Source organism: Pleurodeles waltl, chromosome 2_2, assembly GCF_031143425.1.
Source record: "Pleurodeles waltl isolate 20211129_DDA chromosome 2_2, aPleWal1.hap1.20221129, whole genome shotgun sequence".
Lineage (NCBI taxonomy): Eukaryota > Metazoa > Chordata > Amphibia > Caudata > Salamandridae > Pleurodeles > Pleurodeles waltl.
Genome location: NC_090439.1, coordinates 459617197 through 459639545, shown reverse-complemented (window position 1 = coordinate 459639545; position 22349 = coordinate 459617197). Strand labels below are relative to the sequence as shown.

At 47.7% G+C, this 22349-nt stretch overlaps 1 protein-coding gene across 2 annotated transcripts in view; it reads left to right on the top strand.

Annotated features, from left to right (window-relative positions):
* CEP192 (centrosomal protein 192) overlaps window positions 1-22349 on the top strand; it is a 1702116-nt gene that overhangs the window by 1132616 nt on the left and 547151 nt on the right. For both annotated transcript variants that reach the window (XM_069219927.1, XM_069219928.1), the window contains one exon: window positions 7825-7969. In XM_069219927.1, the coding sequence (XP_069076028.1) occupies window positions 7825-7969 (145 nt within the window). The remainder of the gene's footprint in view (window positions 1-7824; window positions 7970-22349) is intronic.

Sequence of the window (22349 nt, the reverse complement as noted above, 5' to 3'; positions counted from 1 at the left end):
CTTTGATGGCTCTTGCCTTTTTGGCGAAAAGGCAGACTCTGCGCTTGAGAGGTTCAATGATTCTCGAGCCACGGCTAGATCCTTGGGCCTTTCAGCGCCGGCACGACAGCAGTCTGTCTTTCGCCCCTTCCGAGGCTTCGGGAGAGACGTGGTACCACGCCAGCCACAGTTTAGCCACCGTCCTCAGGCTTCACAGCATCCCGGAAGAGGACGTGGTCGTAGTACCATCAGACCCAGAGGGTCTGGCCAGAGGTCGGCCGCCACACAGCCCCCCTCCACTGCGCCCAAGCCCTCCTGGTGTGGTTCTGCGGGATCATGTCCGTCCAGTTGGAGGGAGGCTTCGTTTTCATCTCCCTCACTGGCTTTCCATCACCACGGACAAGTGGGTCCTGCAGATCATACGGAAGGGCTACTCCCTTCCCTTCCAGTCTTTTCCTCCTTCTATCCCTCCGACAAAGGAATGGCTGATGAAGGACCATCTGGCTTTGCTCCGCAAGGAAGTTACAGCTCTCTTGGCCAAGGGAGCCATAGATAGAGTCCCGATATCAGAAGTAGGCAGTGGTTGTTATTCCCGCTACTTTCTGATTCCCAAAAAGAACAAAGGCCTTCGCCCTATTTTGGATTTAAGGGAGGTCAATCTCTTCCTCAAGAAGGAGAAAATCAAGATGCTCACTCTTGCTCAGGTTTTGTCTGCCCTAGACCAAGGAGACTGGATGGTAGCATTGGATTTGCAGGATGCTTATTTCCATATTCCTATCCTGCCAAGCCACAGGCGTTACCTGCGGTTCAAGGTGGGCCACGAGCACTTTCAGTTTACCGTGCTTCCTTTCGGTCTCACCAGTGCACCTCTGGTGTTCACAAAGGTGATGGCGGTGGTGGCAGCTCATTTGCGCAGGTCAGGGATTTCAGCCTTCCCCTCCCTGGACGATTGGCTGTTGAAGGCTCCTACGCCCCAGGCTCTCTTCACCCACCTCCAGACGACGGCGGACCTCTTGCATTCGCTGGGGTTCACTATAAATGTGCCGAAATCACACCTGACTCCCTCTCAGAAGCTCTCTTTCATCGGAGCTGTTCTGGACACAGTGCAGTATTGGGCTTATCCGCCCGATCAGCGGGTTCAGGATATTCAGGTTATGATTCCGATGTTTCGGCCTCTATCCTGGATCTCGGTGAGACAGACTCTGAGGCTGCTGGGACTCATGGCTTCCTGCATCCTGTTGGGAAAGCATGCCAGATGGCGCATGAGGGCTCTGCAGTGGGACCTGAAGTTCCAATGGGCACAGCATCAGGGAAATCTTACCGACGTGGTTCAGATCTCGGAGAGGACTGCGGAAGATCTGCAGTGGTGGTTAGTGAACTGTGAGTGGGTCAAGGGCAGACCCCTCTCCCTTCCCCAACCAGATCTAACGGTAGTGACAGATGCGTCACTTCTGGGATGGGGCGGACATCTGGGGGAGGTGGAGATCAGAGGTCACTGGTCTCCGGCAGAATCCGGGCTCCACATCAACTCGTTGGAGCTTCGGGTGATCCGGCTAGCATTAAAAGCATTTCTTCCTGTTGTGAACGGGAAGGTGGTGCAGGTGTTCACGGACAACACTACCGCAGTGTGGTACTACAACAAGCAGGGCGGTGTGGGGTCGTGGACCCTTTGTCAAGAGGCTTTACGCCTCTGGACATGGCTGGAACAGGTTTTCTGAACGCCAGAGCAGACGAACTCAGCCGAAAATGCTTAGAGGATCACGAATGATGTCTCCATCCGGAGGTGGCGCAAGGACTCTTTCAGCAGTGGGGAGAGCCTTGGTTAGATCTGTTCGCCTCTGCAGAGAACGCGCAATGTCAGCAGTTTTGCGTGTTGGATCTTCCATGGGGCTATCACTAGGAGAAGCTTTTCGTCGCGAGTGGAGTTCAGGCCTCCTGTACGCTTTTCTGCCTATACCACTTCTACCCAGAGTTATCAAGAACGACCGGGCCCAAGTAATCCTTGTGGCTCCGGATTGGGCACGGAGAGTTTGGTATCCAGAGCTTCTCAAAATGAGCATCGGTACTCCAATCAGGCTGCCTCTTCGGGAGGATCTTCTGTCGCAGCAGCAGGGGAAGGTTCTCCACTCGAACCTGTCAACTCTGCGCCTTCATGCGTGGAGATTGAGCGGCGACAGTTGATGGTTTATGACCTCCCTCCCGAGGTCTGTGATGTCATTCTGGCAGCCAGGCATCCCTCTACTAAGTCGATCTACGCCTGCCGTTGGAAACGTTTTGTTTCTTATTGTTCAGAGAGGTCTATTGATCCTCTTTCTTCTCTGTCTAACTTCCTTTTGTTTATTTTGTCTCTCGCCCAGCAGGGTTCCTCCTTGGGGACTTTCAAGGGCTATCTTGCAGCCTTATCGGCTTTTCTTCAGTTGCCTGCTCAACCATCTCTGTTTAAATCACCTATGGTACAGAGGTTTTTGAATGGGCTTGTACATCTGTTCCCGCCTGTGCCTTTCGTTATGCCCCAGTGGGATCTTAATCTGGTTCTTACCTTCCTTATGTGTGCTCCTTTCGAGCCCTTGCATAACTGTCCTCTCCGGCTGCTCACTATTAAGACAGCCTTTTTGGTGGCAATTACCTCTGCCAGGAGAGTGACTGAGCTGCAGGCTTTATCTTCTAAGCCACCTTATCTTATGATATATCCTGACAAGGTGGTGTTAAGAACTCGTGCCTCTTTCCTCCCCAAGGTGGTGACCCCTTTCCATTTGGGCCAAAATATCACCCTGCCCACCTTCTTTGCACCACCGCATCCCTCTAAGGAAGAGGAGCGTCTCCATCGACTGGACCCAAAAAGAGCGTTATCGTTCTACCTTGACCGCACTAAAGAGTTCCGGGTGGACGACCAACTCTTTGTGGGGTACGTTGGTGCAAGGAAGGGTCGGGCAGTACAGAAACGATCCATTTCGCGCTGGGTCGTTCTCTGTATAAAAATTTGCTACGCTTTGGCGAAGAAGCAGCCTCCTGAGGGCTTGAGACCTCATTCCACTCGGGGGAAAGCTGCTACCACTGCGTTAGCACGTGGCGTACCAGTGGTGGACATCTGTCAGGCCTCAACGTGGGCTTACACACGTTTGCGAAACACTACTACCTGGAAAGCCAGGTGAGAAGAGAGGGGCATTTTGCCCGTTTTGTCTTGCAGGACTTCCTAGTATTAAAAAAAAAAAAAAATCTCCTTCAGACCCACCGCCATGGGTTATAGCTTAGGTATCTATTCTAAGGTAAGGAAGCTGCAGCTAGAAGTCTCTAGCTGCAGATTCCTTACACCCGCCCAAGCCTCCCCGCTCTCGGGAAATTTTTTCTCATCCGGATATGTTTTATATATATGTATATATGTTTCTATGTGTACATATGTATATTTTTGATTTTGGCAACTTTTGCCTTTCTTATAGGCATGAAAGGGTTTTTACTCCAAACAGTCAAAGAGGTTAAATGTGTATTGGTTGGTTCTTCCATGACTCTGCGCTTCTGGCGTGGGAAGTAGTGGAAAAGAACTGACGTACGCGCGCCGAGACGGCGTCTATATAGACAACCGTGACCTCATAGACAGCTCCAATGACGCTGACGATGCATGCGGAGCTGGTTGACGCACACGGATCCGAATGACGCTGTCCGACGGCACGCGCGCAGGGTACTGCTCAGAAAAAACTCCGGATTCGAAGCTGACGCCAGGGAATTCTAAGGTAAGGAATCTGCAGCTAGATAGTCTCTACCAGATACCTTGTTACCGAAGGTAAGTAATTTGTTCTTTTAGTATATGGTTTAGCCATCCCCTAGTGCCCTAGCTATTTCCTACAGTTCTTGCTTTCATTAAAGGTAGTCAAACTAGGAGTGACACCAGGAAGTCCACCTTGGTCCTGAAGAGGAGACTAGGGGTAAGGCTCTGAAACATTTAAACTCGGAAGTCAGGTACATTACATCCCCCACTTCCGCAGCCTCCTTTTTTAATCATACTGCCTCCAAGAGATCTACTAAATCATTGGAATTACTAGAAGACAGGTATTTTTTAACTCACCCAAGACCCCACCACTCCTATCCCTCCTGTCATACACATTGGCAAGACTACATCAGTGCTCCCACGTATAGTTATCCTAAAGGCTACACCACATCTTAATTCAAGATGGCTTTCTTACACGAGACCACTTCCTTGTTCAACCTGTCTCGCTGTAAAGTCTGCTAACTCAGATAAGTAGTGTCAAACAGGCGTATTTCAAGCGTGATAGGCAAACGCATGGTTTGTCATGCTCCATTTATCTAAATTCGGGCCTTATTTATATAATTATGAATATTGTGAAAATGGCGTTACTTTATTCGGCTAGGGAAAGATATCAAGGTATACTACACCTTTAATAGACAGTGTTTGGTTGTAATGCTCCATTTATTTTAGTTCTGGACTTAATTTACGTTATTGTCAATGGTATTGTAAATGGTTTAACCGGGCAATTGTACCAGTAACAAGATGTTGATTGATTAATTATTTTAGCTAAAAGCTTAATCCTAAACATGATACGCCTCGCTCACCCAAGTCTTGTTCAGTTTTTACCCAAAATACTTTTGATTTCCGATTTTGAAGGGGCGTATTCTTTGTGGTCTCAGGACAACATAAGTTAGTTATGTCATGGACATGGCCTACTACTGTTAATTCTAGAATTTTTTTTTCTTGTGGCTGAAAAATAACAAATTTGTATATCATTACAGTACTTGAGGAATCCTAGAGCCTGTAGGCAGACAATCAGAACCCAGTAAAAATACCCCGTGTTATGTTGTAGTTCAGACCCATATTATGACTCTTAAGTCTGAACACCCATCTTTGTTATTGCTCTAAAAGTATCTTCTCGCAGTCTGATGTTCCTGATACACGTTCTAAGACCACCCAATTGTAATCAGAAACTGTATCTTTTTTTCCATATAATGGACAGAAATCTTAGTTGTTGGTTTCCCACACCGTAGATAACTCTGATGTTGCCTGATCAGAGTCTTTACTTGATGATTTTTCATGCCTACTTAGCAAAGGCCACATGGACAGGTTATAACATAGATGACTCTAGCTGTGTTAAAATTCGTGAAACTTCTCAGTTCCTGTAGGAGGCTGGCTCAGTTTATGATGTTGACCCATGGTGTGGGACCCTATACTGAGTCCAGGCAACCCTTAGTGATAGTGAATGTGTGTCCAGATAGGAAAAGCTCTCTAGGGGTAGCTGAGGCGAGCAGCTGAAGCTTTTCCAGGAGGAATATACTTGCAGTACCACAGTAGCCAGACAGTAACTCACTAGAAAGAACCATACAAGTGTTGCAAAAATAAAGGATACTTCAATACAGCACTGCTATTAGACTATCATTGGTTAATCTCCCTTTGGAGATATATACACACAATATAAATATAATCTACAACCCATGCAATTGTCAAACAATTGATTTGTTGCACTCCAGAAGAGTTTATTAATTTATCCAAGGAATATAAAACAACACCACCAACACATCACACACACACAAAATAACCACCAGAAATAGCATAAAAATATAAAGCCCTATGGGAGGGCCAAACCATAAACAAAAAAATGGAATGTGAAATAGGGAACCCAACCAAGGTAAATATGATAGTTGGCTAGGGGTAGTTAAAAACACCAGAGGTAGGTACGTTAAGTATTCCCAGCGGCTAGGTGCAAGATAGTTACCGACCCAGTCGCTAACAGAGTTGTGGTTGGAGGTTGTGGGATTCCAGACCCTTTCCAGTGAACCCTGAGGAAACCAGCCTGCAAGAGGAAGGTTGGAGAGTGCCCACACCCCAGAAGACAGAGTACCTTCACCAGGGGACCCATTGCGAGCGGAGAATGGACTCTCTCTGAAGTCAGTAGATGCATTGGATTGTCCAGCTGCTTTCACGAACCGTGGATCAGGTAGGTGGAACCCCGGGACCGATTCTGGATGGGAGGACTTTCAGCAAGAGGACTGAGTCCAGCACCCTTGGAAGTACCCAAGTGGTGCAGGTGGCAGTGCTCACCCCGGGAAGTGAAGTTCCTGCAAGTCGGTGGAAGAAGTCAGGCTGTGGGGTCCAGTACCTGCAGAAGATCCCAGGAGTCTCCGACAAGCTGTCCCTCAACGGTTGCCGGATTGCAGAATGGTCAGTGATCAGCCAGGCCACCAACAAGCACTTGCAAATGCAAGCAGGAGCTGAAGAAGTATTTGCTATGTTTTGGGGACCAGCAAGGTCCGGGATACTGTACCCTTGAGGGGGAGTCAGGGCTGGCCCTCAGCGCTAAGGAAGGCCAGCAGAAGTCGTTGGAGCCCCAGGGAGTGACCCACAGGTGATGGACAAAAGGAGTCACAAGGAGGCCTTACCAGCATGACAAAAAAAGTCCCATGTCGAAGGAGGTGCAAGACAGGGGCTGATCTTCAACTTGCAGAGTGCTGTGGCGCCAGGGCTTCTTGACACCTGGAGATCTCCTAGAGGAAGAGTCACCAAGCCTTGGCAAGTGCAGCAGCTGTGGTGCACAGGGGTTCCAGTCCAGTGGCAAGAGCAGGGGCCCACTGTCTCCCAAGTTGGTCAGAAGACAAGCAGGACCTAGAGGAAGCCACTGACTCACCATCTGTGAAGCAGAGCCTTTCTATGTTCATGGAACAGCAGACGCCACCAGCCGGTCAACGTTGTCTTGAGGTGCCTGTGGTTGAAGGGGAGTGACTCCTTCTTGCCAAGGGAGATTCCTTCGTGCTTCCAGGTGCAAACAGAGTCCTTTTGACCCTGGAGTATGGACAGCCTTGGATGTTGCATAATTCTTGCAGGATCCGGAGAAACAATGTTGCAGTGGGAGCCTTCCCACCAGAAGCAGACTTATTTCAGTTACAAAGCAGACCAGCAGCAGTTCCAGAGGCCAGGAGCAGAAGATGTCTTGCAGAGAGTTCCTTCTAGAGTCTTGCTCGATTAATCTGAGGACGTACCCTCGGGAGAGCCCTTAAGTATCCCTAAAAGGGGGTTGGTCACACTCTGAAGTGACCTATCAAAGGGGTCAGGGGTGTCATCTACCTAGCCTAACTAGTCAGATGTTGGCCTTCTCAGACTCTCGCACTACACAGTGAGTTTTTTCATCAGCGTGTATGGCATGGTGTTTGTCAGAGTGTATCTCCAAAGTGGGTGGTGTACCCTTTTCAGACGGCCCGCACGTATATGCGCACATTGACCAGCTGGCATCTGGGATGTTCTTTTATATTTGTGAGGGGGAGAGGAGCCAGCATAATCCGCAGGATCATTCCACCTTCTCATCCATCTGCTCACCTATTTTTTCTCCTCACTCACCCAGACACCCTGCAGCTTCACCAGGCTCTTCACGGGCTAAAGAGTAGACACTGGGGCTTACCACTACTTCTTTTGCAGGGGAAGCCTTGCACTTTCTTCCCCCTGGCCAGCTGCAGCTTAGGGCCGACTTATGAGGCAACCAGGGCGAGCATGAGAAGCCGTCACAAGATGCCATTGTCAAAGTTCAGGCACTCACTGGGCTCCAGGGCTACAGTGCCTCCTTTCTGGACTCTTAGTAGCATGGGGCGAAAAAGGAGGAAAAAGATTTCCCTAATTTCGTCTCAACCTTTTTAGGCAGCATCCGCTATCTTTGCGTGTCAGGCAAAGCCGCTGCACAAGCACAGTTTTTGAAAGGCCATCCTCCTGGTGTGATGCTCAGTGCAAACTTCTAATAGAAGGTTTTTACCCTCTTTATGGGGAAACCTTGCAGGTAAGACTTGTTTATTTTCTACAGTTAGAAACTGGTGCTGTTAATAACATTTCATTTGGTATTTATATTTGCATTTCAGTATGTGACTTGCCTCAAAGACTAAATGATATACAGCTCTTCTATGGAACTATGAAAAGAATTCTCCTTTCTGTGGTTGGAAATGCCACTCCTACCAATCCAGATGAAAGTCCAATGTCGTCTCAAGAAAGTTTGAATTCCGAAAGGTAATCTAATAGAAATGTATGCTTGAACTCACATTAAAACGATTTTATATTGCTATTGATGTATTAAGAGTGGACATTTTTTGGATCCTTACCTGTGCAGTGCCTTGAATGATATTGTTACATAAAAGGTCTGTTCTCATGTCATTCAACTATGTCAGTCTGAATGGCAGTGGAAAAATGCAGTCTTCTGGGCCAATATTTCATAGTAATTTAGTTGATGCAGGACAAATTCATTTGAATGCAATATTTACCCATATTTATTTAGCATTTTATTTCTATTGGTTTGAATTGCAGTAACTGGCTCGAAAGTTATTTTTTGCTTCTTTCATCATGCCTCCCTTATCTTGATCTCTTACTTATTTTTACGAATGGAGACCAGACAAAGTGCTGCAAAGGAGAGAGCTACTGTGAATTAACCTCACAGATACTGCATCTGGATATTGTCTGCTGATCCTGCTAATTATTGTTTTACCCTTTTTGGATCAGAGTTCTCTGTAGTTAACTGATTGTTTTCCAAATGTGTAGTGTATGTTGCACATGTTGTTTTTAGGTTGGTCCTTTCAAATGGACTTAAAGTTGTCAGTTTCTTATACATGTCAAGCTGCCAGTATTTTATCGTTGGTGCATTTATCTCTTCCTTTGGTTTTTAGACTACAGCCTATCAGTCATCTGAGACTGTGCAATATAAATGTTTAGTGGTGTTTGAGTTAAGGTTGAGCTCTTCTTAAATGTTACTTAGTTTCTATACTAGCCTTTGGAAAAGCTGCTTATTTTAAGTTGACCATCTCACCCGTGTATTTCTAGTAGCTTACAGGTCTCAGTCATTATTTCTTATTGTAAATCTAATTGCTTTATATTACCAGCGGTTTCTCACCCGTTGGATTGATGGGACTCTGTGAAAGGATTCTCTGTAATGGTGGTAAATCTTTCAGGAGAGCAGAAAATGACTGTGGCTACATTTAGACAAATTGTTTTTCGGCTAATATTGGAGTTGAAAAGTTTCTGGCCACCCTTCATCAATGGTCTTGTTGAGTACCACCTTGTTTTTTCTGCTGCATTTTCTATCTGACAAATGTATGAGGCTTGACTGTTATTCATTTTTATTGGATAAATTCATTTCTGATGACCGAGTCTGGAAACATTTCAGTATCTCTCCATACTGATAGGTGCTCCACCTCGCTGCCCAGAAACAAAACCATTCTGACATCACTTGAGCCATGAAATACCTGACTAGGGTTCTCTTTTTACACACCATTGATGCTTTGCTCTCATGAGGGAATTCCACACAATGTTTTTATCTTAACCACAACATTCTAGGTGGAGTAAAGGGATGTCAACTCCCAAACTTTGCATGTACTGTGATAGACAGTAAGTAGTCAATCATGAACCAGCATGGCACCTGCCTCTGGTGCCTGAGGCTGAAACACCGCACCAGATCCTGTAAGTCCTGCAGGAGCATGCACGCCAAGGGCATTACGGAAACGGAGGACAAATTATTCATGTCCTGGTCTCAAGATGATCATTGAGCCAAGTAAAAGTCGAGACCCAGGATGAGGTTGCTGTCAGTCATCTAGAAGAAAACGTCAGGAGAAGTGATGCCACATTTCTAAGCAACAGCATTTGTCCAAAGGTAAGTCACCAAGGGACTCTCCCTCGCCTCATGCTGAAGCTCATCCATCATCTTCCTCCAGAGGATCTGATGCCTGCAGCTTCTTTGGAACAAGCATTTGTTGGGGATTGCAGATGCAGGACCGGACCAGTGGAACCCAAGGGCGGATTCCAGGTAAAGAGGTCCTGCCAAAGAAGGGGACCGAGTCTACTCCACGCAGGAGTGTCCAGGTGGGGCAGGAGCCAATGCCTACCCTTCTGTAGCTGAAGATCCAGGTCGATGGTGATGGAGGAAGTCCAGCTGCGGGGTCCAGGAGCTGCAGAGGAGTCCCTGGAAGTAATGCAGAGCTGTTGAGGACCAGCAACGTCCTGGGGACGTGACCCAAGGAGGGGAGTCCAGGGTGACCCTCAGCAGTCGGGAGAATCACCAGAAGAGGATGCAGCCTCCACAAGCAACCCACTGGCAGCAGGCACAGCAAGTCGCAATGAGGCCCAGGTAGCACACCTGAAGAGGAGTCCTGTAGGAAGTTGGCTCTGTATATACCATTTCAAATTGAGAGATAGTGTGCACATAGTCCAAGGGTTCCCCTTAGAGGCTGATAGTGGCAAAATTAGATAATACTAGTGCTCTATTTTGTGGTAGTGTGGTCGAGCAGTAGGCTTATCAGAGAGTAGTGTTAAGCATTTGTTGTACACACACAGGCAATAAATGAGGAACACACACTCAAAGACTTAACTCCAGGTCAATAGTTTTTATATAGAAAAATATATTTCCTTAATTTATTACAGAACCACAAGATTCAAGATTTGAGGTAAGTACATAAAATGCAAGGTACTTCACACAGGTAAGTATAGAACTTTGATATAAAACAGTAGTACACACAGTTTACGTTAAAATGGCAATAACTGTTTTAAAAGCGGACACAGTGCAAAAATCAATAGTTCCTGGGGGAGGTAAGTTTGGTTAAGTTTCCCATGTATGTAAAGGACTTACACAGTCAGTCTTCTAGGCATAGGCAGCCCACCGTTAGGGGTTCAAGGCAACCCCAAAGTCACTGCACCAGCAACACAGGGCCAGTGAGGTGCAGAGGTCAAAGGGGGGCCCAAAACACGTAGGCGCCTATGGAGAACAGGGGTCCTCCGGTTCCAGTCTGCTAGCAGTTAAGTACCTGCATCCCCGGGGAGCAGACCAGGGGTGTTTAGTACAGCACTGGGGGGGGACACAAAACACACCTTCAGCAGCACAGGGGCGGACGGGTGCAGTGTGCAAAGTAGGCGTCGGGTTTGCTACTGAAAGCAATGGAAGGACCCGGGGGTCAATTAGGTGATGCAGGCAGGGCACCAGGGGGCTTTGCGAGCCAGACAACAACTGGGCTTGGAAGAGGGCCGCCTGCTGGTCACTCCTGCACTGGAAGGTGGTTCCTCTCGGTCCTGGGGGCTGCAGGTGCAGTGCTTGGTCCAGGCGTCGGGTTCCTTGTTACCAGGCAGTTGCGGTCATTGGGAGCCTCTGGATCCTCTCTGCAGGCGCCGCTGTGAGGGTGCAGGGGGGTCGACTTAGGTTACTCACGTTGTCACAGTCGCCTAGGAGTCCTCGCTGCGTTTAGTTCTCTGGAGCTCGAGCCGGGGGTGTCTGGTGCAGAGTGAGAAGTCTCACGCTTCCGGCGGGAAGAGAGAGTTCTTTAGAAGTTGCTAAAAATTTGTAAAGTTGTTGCTGTTTTTGAACAGTGCCGCTGTTCACTGGAGTTTCTTGGTCCTTCGCGTTCAGGGCAGTCCTCTGAGTCCTCAGAGGCTGCTGGTCCCTGGCGGATGTGTTGCTGTGCAGTTTCTTTGAGTCTGGAGACAGGCCGGTAGGGCTATTGGCCAAGTCAGTTGGGGTGTCCGTCGTCTCTGCAGGGCTTTCAGGTCAGTAGTCCTTCTTTCTTCAGGTTGCAGGAATCTGATTTCCTGGTTTCCGGGTCGCCCCTAAATACTAAATTTAGAGGTGTGTTTAGGTCTGGGGGCAGTAGCCAATGGCTATTGTCCTGGAGGGTGGCTACGTCCTCTATGTGCCTCCTCCCTGGGCGGGAGGGGGGCACATCCCTATACCTATTGGGGGAATCCTCCAATCTAAAGATGAAGGATTTCTAAAGGCAGGAGTCACCTCAGCTCAGGGCACATTAGGGGCTGTCCTGACTGGTGGGTGGCTCCTCCTTGTTTTCCTCATTATCTCCTCCAGCCTTTTTGCCGCCAAAAGTGGGGGCTGTGGACGGAGGGGCGGGCATCTCCACTAGCTGGGATGCCCTGGGATGCTGTAACAAAAGGCATGAGCCTTTGAGGCTCACCGCCAGGTGTTACAGTTCCTGGAGGGGGAGGTGAGAAGCACCTCCACCCAGTACAAACTTTGTTCCTGGCCACAGAGTGACAAAGGCACTCTCCCCATGTGGCCAGAAACTTGTCTGGTTGTGGCAGGCTGGCAGAAACTAGTCAGCCTAGCACTAGGAATTGGACTGGTATTATGGGAGCATCTCTAAGATGTCCGCTGGGTGTATTTTGCAACAAATCCCACACTGGCATCAGTGTGCATTTATTGTGCTGAGAAGTATGATACCAAACTTCCCAGATTTCAGTGTAGCCATTATGGAACTGTGGAATTCGTGTTTGACAAACTCCCAGACCATATACTCTTTATGGCTACCCTGCACATACAATGTCTAACGTTTTGCTTAGACACTGTAGGGGCATAGTGCTCATGCACTTAGGCCCTCACCTGTGGTATAGTGCACCCTGCCTTAGGGCTGTAAGGCCTGCCAGAGGGGTGACTTACCTATGCCACAGGCAGTGAGAGGTGGACATGGCACTCTGAGGGGAGTGCCATGTCGACTTAGTCATATTCTCCCCACCAGCACACACAAGCTGTGAGGCAGTTTGCTTGTGCTGAGTAAGGTGTCCCCAGGGTGGCATAATACATGCTGCAGCCCTTAGAGACCTTCCCTGGCATCATGGCCTTTGGTAGCAGGGGTACCATTTACATGGGACTTACCTGTGTGCCAGGGCTGTGCCAATTGTGGGACAAAGGTACAGTTTAGGGAAAGAACACTGGTGCTGGCGTCTGGTTAGCAGGGTTCCAGCACACTTTCAATGATAACTAGCATCAACAAAAGTCAAAAAGTCAGCGGGTAACCATGCCAAGGAAGTCATTTCCGTACAAGTCACATGCTGCTGGAGCAGCAGAGAGGAGACTGCTTGGCAGGAAGAAGTGCTCAGGGCCAGGGCTACACAAAGCCTGAAGGTCCTTTGAAGCAGGAGCAAACAGGCCTTGGTAGCTGCATGAGTCGCGGTGCACAGGGGTACTGTCCTGCAAGGAGAGGCTAAGGCTTAGTGTCTCCCAAGTTGGACAGCTTGCAGAGAGGAGCAAGGGGATCACTCCAGACAACCACCTGTGATGCAGGATCCATGCAGTTCCAGAGGAGAGGAGATCCACGCATCTGGTCGTCGTTGGAGTTGGTGCCTGCAGGTGCAGGGGAGTGACTTGTGTCTCTCCTTCTCTGACAGAGGCAGAGACAAACTCTTCACTGTCAGGGAAGAAGATGCAGATGACTATTGGGCTTTAAAGAATGCACTCTTAGATGGGTGTGTGCTAACCACAGAACAATATAGAATCAAGTTGCAGGAGACTAAAAAGGAGTCTGCCCAGGATTGGGTAGATTGTGTTGATTGCTCTTTTAAACCTCTGAAAGGCTGGTTGAGTGGAAGCAAAGTAAGAGATTATCAGAGCTTTTACAATCTTATTTTAAGGAAGCACATTTTTAGAAAATTTGTAGAAAATGCATTTCTGATCAGCTGCATCATTACCTGGTGACCTGTCCCCAAGAATTGGGAAATAAGTCAGACAAATGGGTTCACACTAGGGTTGATAGGAAAGCTCCCACAGGGGGTGACCAGAAGAAGAAGGATTTTGCCAAGAATGAGGACAAGGGTGGCGACAAACATAAAGAAAGAGTCTTTATCAGGCCCACAAAAGGTAGGTCTAAGTCATCTTCCCTCAAGATACCTTTGTGCTACATTTATAGATGGAAAGGCCATAGAGCAGGTGACAACACCTGTCCTAAAAAGAACACCAAGCCTACTACTACCACCACCACTACTACCACTTCTACCCCTAGTGCCCCTAACAGTAGCAGAAATAGTGGTAGCAAGTGTCAATCCAAAAGTGTAGCTGGTTTCACCTTGGGGGCTATAGTGGGCTCTAGGCTAGTCAAGGAGACCACTGGGGCAGTTTTGGTCTCTGGGATGGTATTGACCTTGCCACACTAGCTGCTTGTCCCCTTAACATGGATAAGTACAGACAGCATCCCTTAATAAATGGTGCTGGGGGGGGGCGGGGGTATTACTGGCACAAAGAAGGTTGTAGTGTTCACTGATCTAATTGTAGAGTGTCTGTTGGGTAAAGATTTGGGGTCTGAAGTGGAGTTGGAGGCCCATGCAGCAATGCTGGGCATTCCTGGGTAAATCCTTGCTTTAACCTGAGCACAGGCTCAAACGTAAATGGAGCAAGGAGGACTGGAGCCTGAAACAGTGGCTCCCGAATCTCCTAAAATGATAGGCAGGCAGGGTAAAAAGTTACCCCCTGTTCAAACTTCCTTTGAGGATCCCACTCCTGAGGGAAAGCAACTTATAACTTGGGTGGAACCTACTCCAGAGGAGCGTAAAGCTGATACAGCTGAGCTCCTCTTAGGTGCAGGAGGACCCATCAGAGAGGAACATACAGGGAGTGCAGAATTATTAGGCAAGTTGTATTTTTGAGGATTAATTTTATTATTGAACAACAACCATGTTCTCAATGAACCCAAAAAACTCATTAATATCAAAGCTGAATATTTTTGGAAGTAGTTTTTAGTTTGTTTTTAGTTTTAGCTATGTTAGGGGGATATCTGTGTGTGCAGGTGACTATCACTGTGCATAATTATTAGGCAACTTAACAAAAAAAAATATATACCCAGTTCAATTATTTATTATTACCAGTGAAACCAATATAACATCTCAACATTCACAAATATACATTTCTGACATTCAAAAACAAAACAAAAACAAATCAGTGACCAATATAGCCACCTTTCTTTGCAAGGACACTCAAAAGCCTGCCATCCATGGATTCTGTCAGTGTTTTGATCTGTTCACCATCAACATTGCGTGCAGCAGCAACCACAGCCTCCCAGACACTGTTCAGAGAGGTGTACTGTTTTCCCTCCTTGTAAATCTCACATTTGATGATGGACCACAGGTTCTCAATGGGGTTCAGATCAGGTGAACAAGGAGGCCATGTCATTAGATTTCCTTCTTTTATACCCTTTCTTGCCAGCCACGCTGTGGAGTACTTGGACGCGTGTGATGGAGCATTGTCCTGCATGAAAATCATGTTTTTCTTGAAGGATGCAGACTTCTTCCTGTACCACTGCTTGAAGAAGGTGTCTTCCAGGAACTGGCAGTAGGACTGGGAGTTGAGCTTGACTCCATCCTCAACCCGAAAAGGCCCCACAAGCTCATCTTTGATGATACCAGCCCAAACCAGTACTCCACCTCCACCTTGCTGGCGTCTGAGTCGGACTGGAGCTCTCTGCCCTTTACCAATCCAGCCACGGGCCCATCCATCTGGCCCATCAAGACTCACTCTCATTTCATCAGTCCATAAAACCTTAGAAAAATCAGTCTTGAGATATTTCTTGGCCCAGTCTTGACGTTTCAGCTTGTGTGTCTTGTTCAGTGGTGGTCGTCTTTCAGCCTTTCTTACCTTGGCCATGTCTCTGAGTATTGCACACCTTGTGCTTTTGGGCACTCCAGTGATGTTGCAGCTCTGAAATATGGCCAAACTGGTGGCAAGTGGCATCGTGGCAGCTGCACGCTTGACTTTTCTCAGTTCATGGGCAGTTATTTTGCGCCTTGGTTTTTCCACACGCTTCTTGCGACCCTGTTGACTATTTTGAATGAAACGCTTGATTGTTTGATGATCACGCTTCAGAAGCTTTGCAATTTTAAGAGTGCTGCATCCCTCTGCAAGATATCTCACTATTTTGGACTTTTTTGAGCCTGTCAAGTCCTTCTTTTGACCCATTTTGCCAAAGGAAAGGAAGTTGCCTAATAATTATGCACACCTGATATAGGGTGTTGATGTCATTAGACCACACCCCTTCTCATTACAGAGATGCACATCACCTAATATGCTTAATTGGGAGTAGGCTTTCGAGCCTATACAGCTTGGAGTAAGACAACATGCATAAAGAGGATGATGTGGTCAAAATACTCATTTGCCTAATAATTCTGCACTCCCTGTAGTTTAGAACAGCAAACCTTTTATAGTCTGGAAAGTCTGAGGCAGCAAGCTTGAGCTCAGGAAGCAGGGTATGTCAGTGGGACCCATAGGGTCTACTGGGACAACAGCCTCCTTTTTTCTGAGGCAAGGGACCCCAAACCTGTTGTTGCCCCTCCCTCAGAAGTTTAGGGAGTTCTTGTTAACTTTAGCCGATGACATTCCCCTTGCAGACCATTTGGGGCAAAGCAAAACTTGGGACAGACTTGTCCCTTACTTTTACTGGCCCTGCATGTCTGAAGACACCAAGGTGTTTTGTCACTCCTGTGTAATCTGTCAAGCCAGTGGCAAGACAGGTGACACCCCAAAGGCCCCCTTAATTTCACTACCAGTGGTTGAGGTATCCTTTGAGAGGGTTGGGGTGGATATTGTTGGCCCGTGGACCATCCAACTGCATCTGGGAACATATGCTGGTGGTGGTGGACCAATGCCACCAGGTACCCAGAGGCAGTTTCTCTTAGGACTACTGTAGCCTCTACAGTGGCCAAAGCTCTACTCTGAGTTTTTTTTCCCAGAGTGGGTTTTTCTAAAGCGGTGGCATCAGACCGAGATGCTAATTTCCTGTCTTCATACCTTAAAGCCATGTGGAAGGTGTGTGTTGTAATATAAAAGTTCACCACCCCTTATCCCTCACAAAACAAATGTGTTAGTTGAGGGATTCAACAAAACCCTCAAAGGCATGATCATGGGACTTTCAGGAATAACTCAGAAGGAGGTGGGATGTCCTATTGCCTTTCCTCCTCTTCGCCTACAGGGAGGTTCCTCAAAAGGGAGTGGGCTACTGCCCCTTTGAACTCTTGTTTGGACATCCCGTTAGGGGTCCACCTGCCCTTGTGAAGGAAGGCTGGGAGTAACCTCTCAGGCATCCCAAACAGAACATAATAAACTATGTATTGGGCCTAAAGTCAAGAATGGCTGAATACATGAAGAGGGCATCTAAAAATATTCGGGCTACCCAAGAACTGCAAAAGCAGTGGCATGACCAGAAGGCTGTGCTGACGGTTTATCAGCAAGAACAGAAAGTGTGGTCCTGGAGCCTGTGGCTCCCAGGGTATTCCAGGATAAATGGAGTGGCCCCCACATTATTGTGGAGAGAAAAGGTGAGGTCACCTACCTGGTTGACCTAGGCATTCCCAGAATCTCCCACAGGGTGCTTCATGTGAATCACCTAAAGCCTTACTATGACAGGGCTGACATGACTTTACTTATGGTCACTTATGAAGGTCAGGAAAAAGTGACCCTCTCCCTGACCTCTTCTCCAACAAGACAGTGGATGGTTCAGTAGAGGGAGTTCATTTTGCTGACTACCTCTCTGACCAACAGAAGGATGATTGCAAAAATCTCCTGGGTCAATTCTCTGAACTGTTCTCCTTGACCCCTGATCAAACCATATGATGTGAACACACCATTGACACAGATGGCAGCCTGCCTGTCATAAGCAAATATATACAGGCATCCTGATCATGTCAGGGAATGCATCAAAGCAAACGATGCTTGACCTAGGAGTTATTGAGCCTTCAGACAGTCCTTGGGCTAGTCATGTAGTCTTAGTACCAAAATCCCACTCTCAGAATGACGAGAGAGATGAGGTTCTGTGTGGACTAGAGGCCTCAGAACAATCAGAAAGAATGATGCTCATCCCGTCCCTATGGCAGATGAGCTTATATCTACTCTGGCTTCTGCCAAGTATCTTAGAACATTTGATTTGACTGCTGGATACTGTAGATCAAGTTATCGGAGGATGCCAAACCCAAAGCAGCATTCTCAACACCTAGTGGGCATTATCACTTCATAGTGATGCCCTTTGTGTTGAAGAATGCCCCTGCAACATTTCAAAGGTTGGTGAACAAAGTTCTCCAAGGCCTGGAAAGCTTCAGTGCCACTTACCTTGACAACATAGCTGTCTTTAGCTCCACCAGGGCGGATCGCCTGGTCCACCTTGGATATGCACTGGAAGCTCTACAAAAAGCAGGCCTCACTATCAAGGCATCAAAGTGCCAGATTGGGCAGGACAAAGTGGTTTATCTGGGCACATCCACCCACTCCAGACAAAAATCCAGACCATCCTGGTTTGGACTGCCCCTACAACTCAATCCCAAGTCAGATCCTTCCTAGGCCTTACTGGGTACTATAGGAGATTGATTGAGAAAATGGCTCCATTGTAGCCCCCTTAAATGACTTCACATCCAAAAGGATGTCCAAAAAAGCTTTATGGACAGCTAGCAGCCTGCTTTAGGTCATCAAAGGCTTTTTAGCAATGTGTCTCTGCTCCAATTCGCAGACACCCTGACTATTCAAAACAATTAATTGTCCAGACATGCTTCAGAGGTGGGAAAAGGGGCAGTACTCACGCAGGGGTGCCCACACACAGGGGCCAGCACCCTGCCCTTTGGACTGAAAGTGCCTAGCATAGGGGTGACCTGTAGTGAAAGGGTGCATGCACCTTTTCATGCAGGCTGCAAATGGCCCTGGTTACCGGAGTACCATATGCTAGGGACTTGCAGTGGTACACCAGTATGCTTGTTGTGGGTTGTAAGAAGTACCAAAGCAACTAAATTGGGAGGAGAGAGCACCATCACTGGGGTCCTGACAAACAGCAGGACCCCAGTGAAAGCAGTCTAATAACACTTACATCAGGCAAATAGTGGAAGTAATCATGCCAGGAAGAGGGGACTTTCCTACAAGGGGTTTCAGTGTTCCCCTACCTCGACGACTGACTCTTTAAGGCAAACTCGCTCCAGGCTGTCGTATCCCACCTCCAGACCAGAGCGAACCTCCTGCATTTGCTGTGGTTCACGATCAATATGCTGAAGTCACAACTGTCTCTCTCTCTCTCTCTCTCGCTCTCTCTCTCGCTCTCTCGCTCTCTCTCTCTCTCTCTCTCTCTCTCGCTCTCGCTCTCGCTCTCGCTCTCGCTCTCTCGCTCTCGCTCTCGCTCTCTCGCTCTCTCTCTCTCGCTCTCTCTCTCGCGCTCTCTCTCTCTCTCGCTCTCTCTCTCTCGCTCTCTCTCTCTCGCTCGCTCTCTCTCTCGCTCTCTCTCTCTTTTTCATCGCAGCTGTTCTGGACGCAGTGAAATTCCTTGCCTATGCTCCTGAAAGCAAGTCCAGGCTATGATACTGATGTTTCTGCCTCTACCCTGAATTTCGGTGAGAATGACTCTGAGGCTGCTGGGCGTCATGACATCCTGCTGGTGACACATGCCAGATGGTATATGAGAGCTCTGCAGTGGGATCTGAAGTTCCAGTGGGCTCAAATTCATGGGAATCTCTCCTACATGGACCAGAACTCGTAGGGAACTGTGTAAAATCTGCAATGGTGACTTTCAACTCGAGATTGGGTCGGAGACAGATCCCTTTCCCATCCCCAACCAGATCTCACAGAAGAGACATATGGGTCAATTCTGGGGAGGGGTAGCCAAATGGGGGAAACAGATCAAAGACATCTAGGGCCAGATGTATTAAAAAAGCCTTTTGCGAATCGGAAATAGCGATTTTTAAGAAATCGCAATTTCTGATTCGCAAAATGCAATGTATCATATTTGTGATTCGGTAATAGCGATTTCTTAAAAATCGCAAATGCTATTACCGAATCGCAAATTGCGATACAGTCCCCTTTCGCATCTATGGGCCTGTCGGCCCATATTTGCGAATATTTTGCTTGTCCCAAATAGCGAATTCCTAACTGGAATTCGCAATTATGGGAAATGCAAAGTCCAGGGTGCTGGGGGCCTAAGGCCCCCTCTGCTGCACCCCAAAACATTTTTTAACAACATGTAAGGTGCACACATGCCAAAAGGGCATGTGCGCTTTACATGTAAATTTTTAAAATGCATTTTAAAAGCATTTTTAAAATTTGCACATGGTTACCTCCAAGTTCAACTTGGTGGTAATAGCGATTCCTTAATGCCCAATTTGCGTTAAGTAATTGCTTCATACATGTGCTTTAAAAAGTGCAATAAGGATTCCTTATTTGCGATTTCTTATTTAGATAGTCGCAATTTGCGACGCTCTAAACAGGGTCACAATTTTAAGGAATCGTTATTTTAGCGATTCCTTAAAATTGCATTCAGAATGCCTTTGATACATTCTGAAAGGGCTTTTTGCATTCGCAAACGGGCATTCGCACCGTTTGTGAATCCAAAAAGCTTTGATACATCTGGCCACTAGTCTCTTGCAGAGTCCGGGTGCCACATCAGTCTTATGGAGCTCAGGGCGATCTGGCTTGCATTGAAAGCATTCATTCTCTCTCTTAAAGGGAAAGTGGTGCAGGTATTCATGGACAACACCACCACCACCATGTGGTACTGCAACAAATAGGGCGGGTGGGGTCCTGGACCCTTTGTCAAGAGGCACTGCGCCTCTAGACTTGGCTAGAACGTCGGGGCATATCTTTGTTGGTTCAACATATGGCGGGCTCTCTGAACGGCAGAGCAGACAAACTCAGCCATCAAAGCATGGTCTATTACGAATCGCAGCTCCATCCGGAGGTTGCGCATGGTCTCTTTCAGCAGTTGGGAGAGCCTTGGTTAGATTAGTTAGTCTCCGCAAAGAACCCGCAATGTCAGCTGTTTTGCACGTTGGATTTTCAAAGGCAGCACTCACTCTGCGATGCTTTTTTCTTGATTGGAACCCAGGCCTCCTATACACCTTTCCGCCAATACCACTTCTGACAAGAGTTCTCAAGATCAAGAATGACCGGGCCCAAGTTATTCTTGTGGCTCCGGACTGGTCACGAAGAGTATGGTATCCTGAGCTTCTGAGCATGGCTATTGATCCTCCGATCAGACTTCCCCCTTCGAGGAGGATCTTATGTCACAGCAGCCGGGGACGGTTCTCTACCCAAAACTGTCCAGTCTCTGCCTTCTTGCATGGAGATTGCCCGCAGCAGTTGACAGCTTTTGACCTTCCGACCCAAAGTCTGTAATGTTGTCTTGGCAGCCAGGCGTCACTCAGCCAAAACAGTATACGCCTGTTGTTGGACCAAATTTGTGGCATGGTGCACCAATAAGACTGTTGATCCCCTTTCTGCACCTCTCTCTGAGGTTCTTTTGTTTGTACTCTCTCTTGCCCAACAGGGCTCTGCTTTGGGCACCCTTAAGTTACCTGCCCGCCATCTCTGCTTTACTCAGACTACCATATCAACCCTCCTTGTTTAAATCTACCATTGTTTCTGAAGGGACTTAACCACATTTTTCTTCTTACCCATTCATAATGCCCCAGAGGGACTTGAACTTGGTACTAATTTACATTATGTGTTCTCCCTTTGAGCCCCTTCATAATTGTCCTCTGCAGCTGCTCACTTTAAAGACAGCCTTTGTTATTGCCATCATCTCTGCATGGAGATTGAGTGAGCTGCAAGCTCTTTCTTCGAAGCCACCCTTTCTCACTGTCCATCCTGACAAAATAGTGCTTCATACCAGGGCCTATTTTACTCCTTGAAATGGCCACACCCTTCCATGTAGGCCAGTCTATCACCTTGCCTGTTTTTTTATATGCACCCCCACATCCTCATGAAAAGGAGAGCCTCCACCGTCGAGATCCAAAAAGAGCATTGGCGTTCTACCTCAGTCGTACTAAGGACTTCCAGATGGAAAATCAACTCTTTGGTTGGTTATGTTGGTAGGAAGAAAGGACGGACGGTGCAGAAAAGGACCATCTTTTGATGGGTTGTTGTTTGCATCAAAATGTGCTATGCTTTGGCTAAGAAGGAACCCGCTGAGGGTTTGCGTGTTCACTCCACCAGAGCAACCGCTGCAACCACTGTGTTAGCACACGATGTTCTATTCCTGGACATCTGCTAGGAATCAACGTGGGCATACCTGCACAAGTTCATAAAACACTACTGCCTGAGCAAACTGATTGAGACATCTATTTGCAGATTCCTCACCTTAGAAATTCCCACAGCGTCAAACTGGATCCGGAGATTTTTCTTCGAGCAGTACCCCTGCGAGCCGTTAGGTGGCGCTGGTCGACTCCGCGGGCATTGTTGGCATCGTGGTCACCATGATGATGTTGGGGTCGTATATAGGCGCCAACCCAGCGTGCTGACGTCAGTTCTTTTCTTTCCACGCCAGCCTAGGCGCAGATCCGGAGACGAGCTACCCCAGTACTTTTTTTGACTAACTGCGACATTTTGTCGAATTAGTTTCTGATGATTTTTGATTTGCGTCGGGGGATTTCCCGTAAAACTGGATTTAAGCCCTGCAACTCCTGTAACCGCATGATGTCTGTGACAGATATGCACCTTGTGTGCCTCTGGTGTTTGGAACGCGACCACTACCCGAAGTCGTGCTCAGAGTGTCGTGCCATGAACCCAAAAGCTTTGAGGGAGCGGTCCCTGAAGCTCATGGCAGCCCGACACTTGACTGTGTCGTTCCCAGTCCCGTTCAAGAGGATGGTCAGGAGACTGGTCGCAGAGTCACTGCCATTC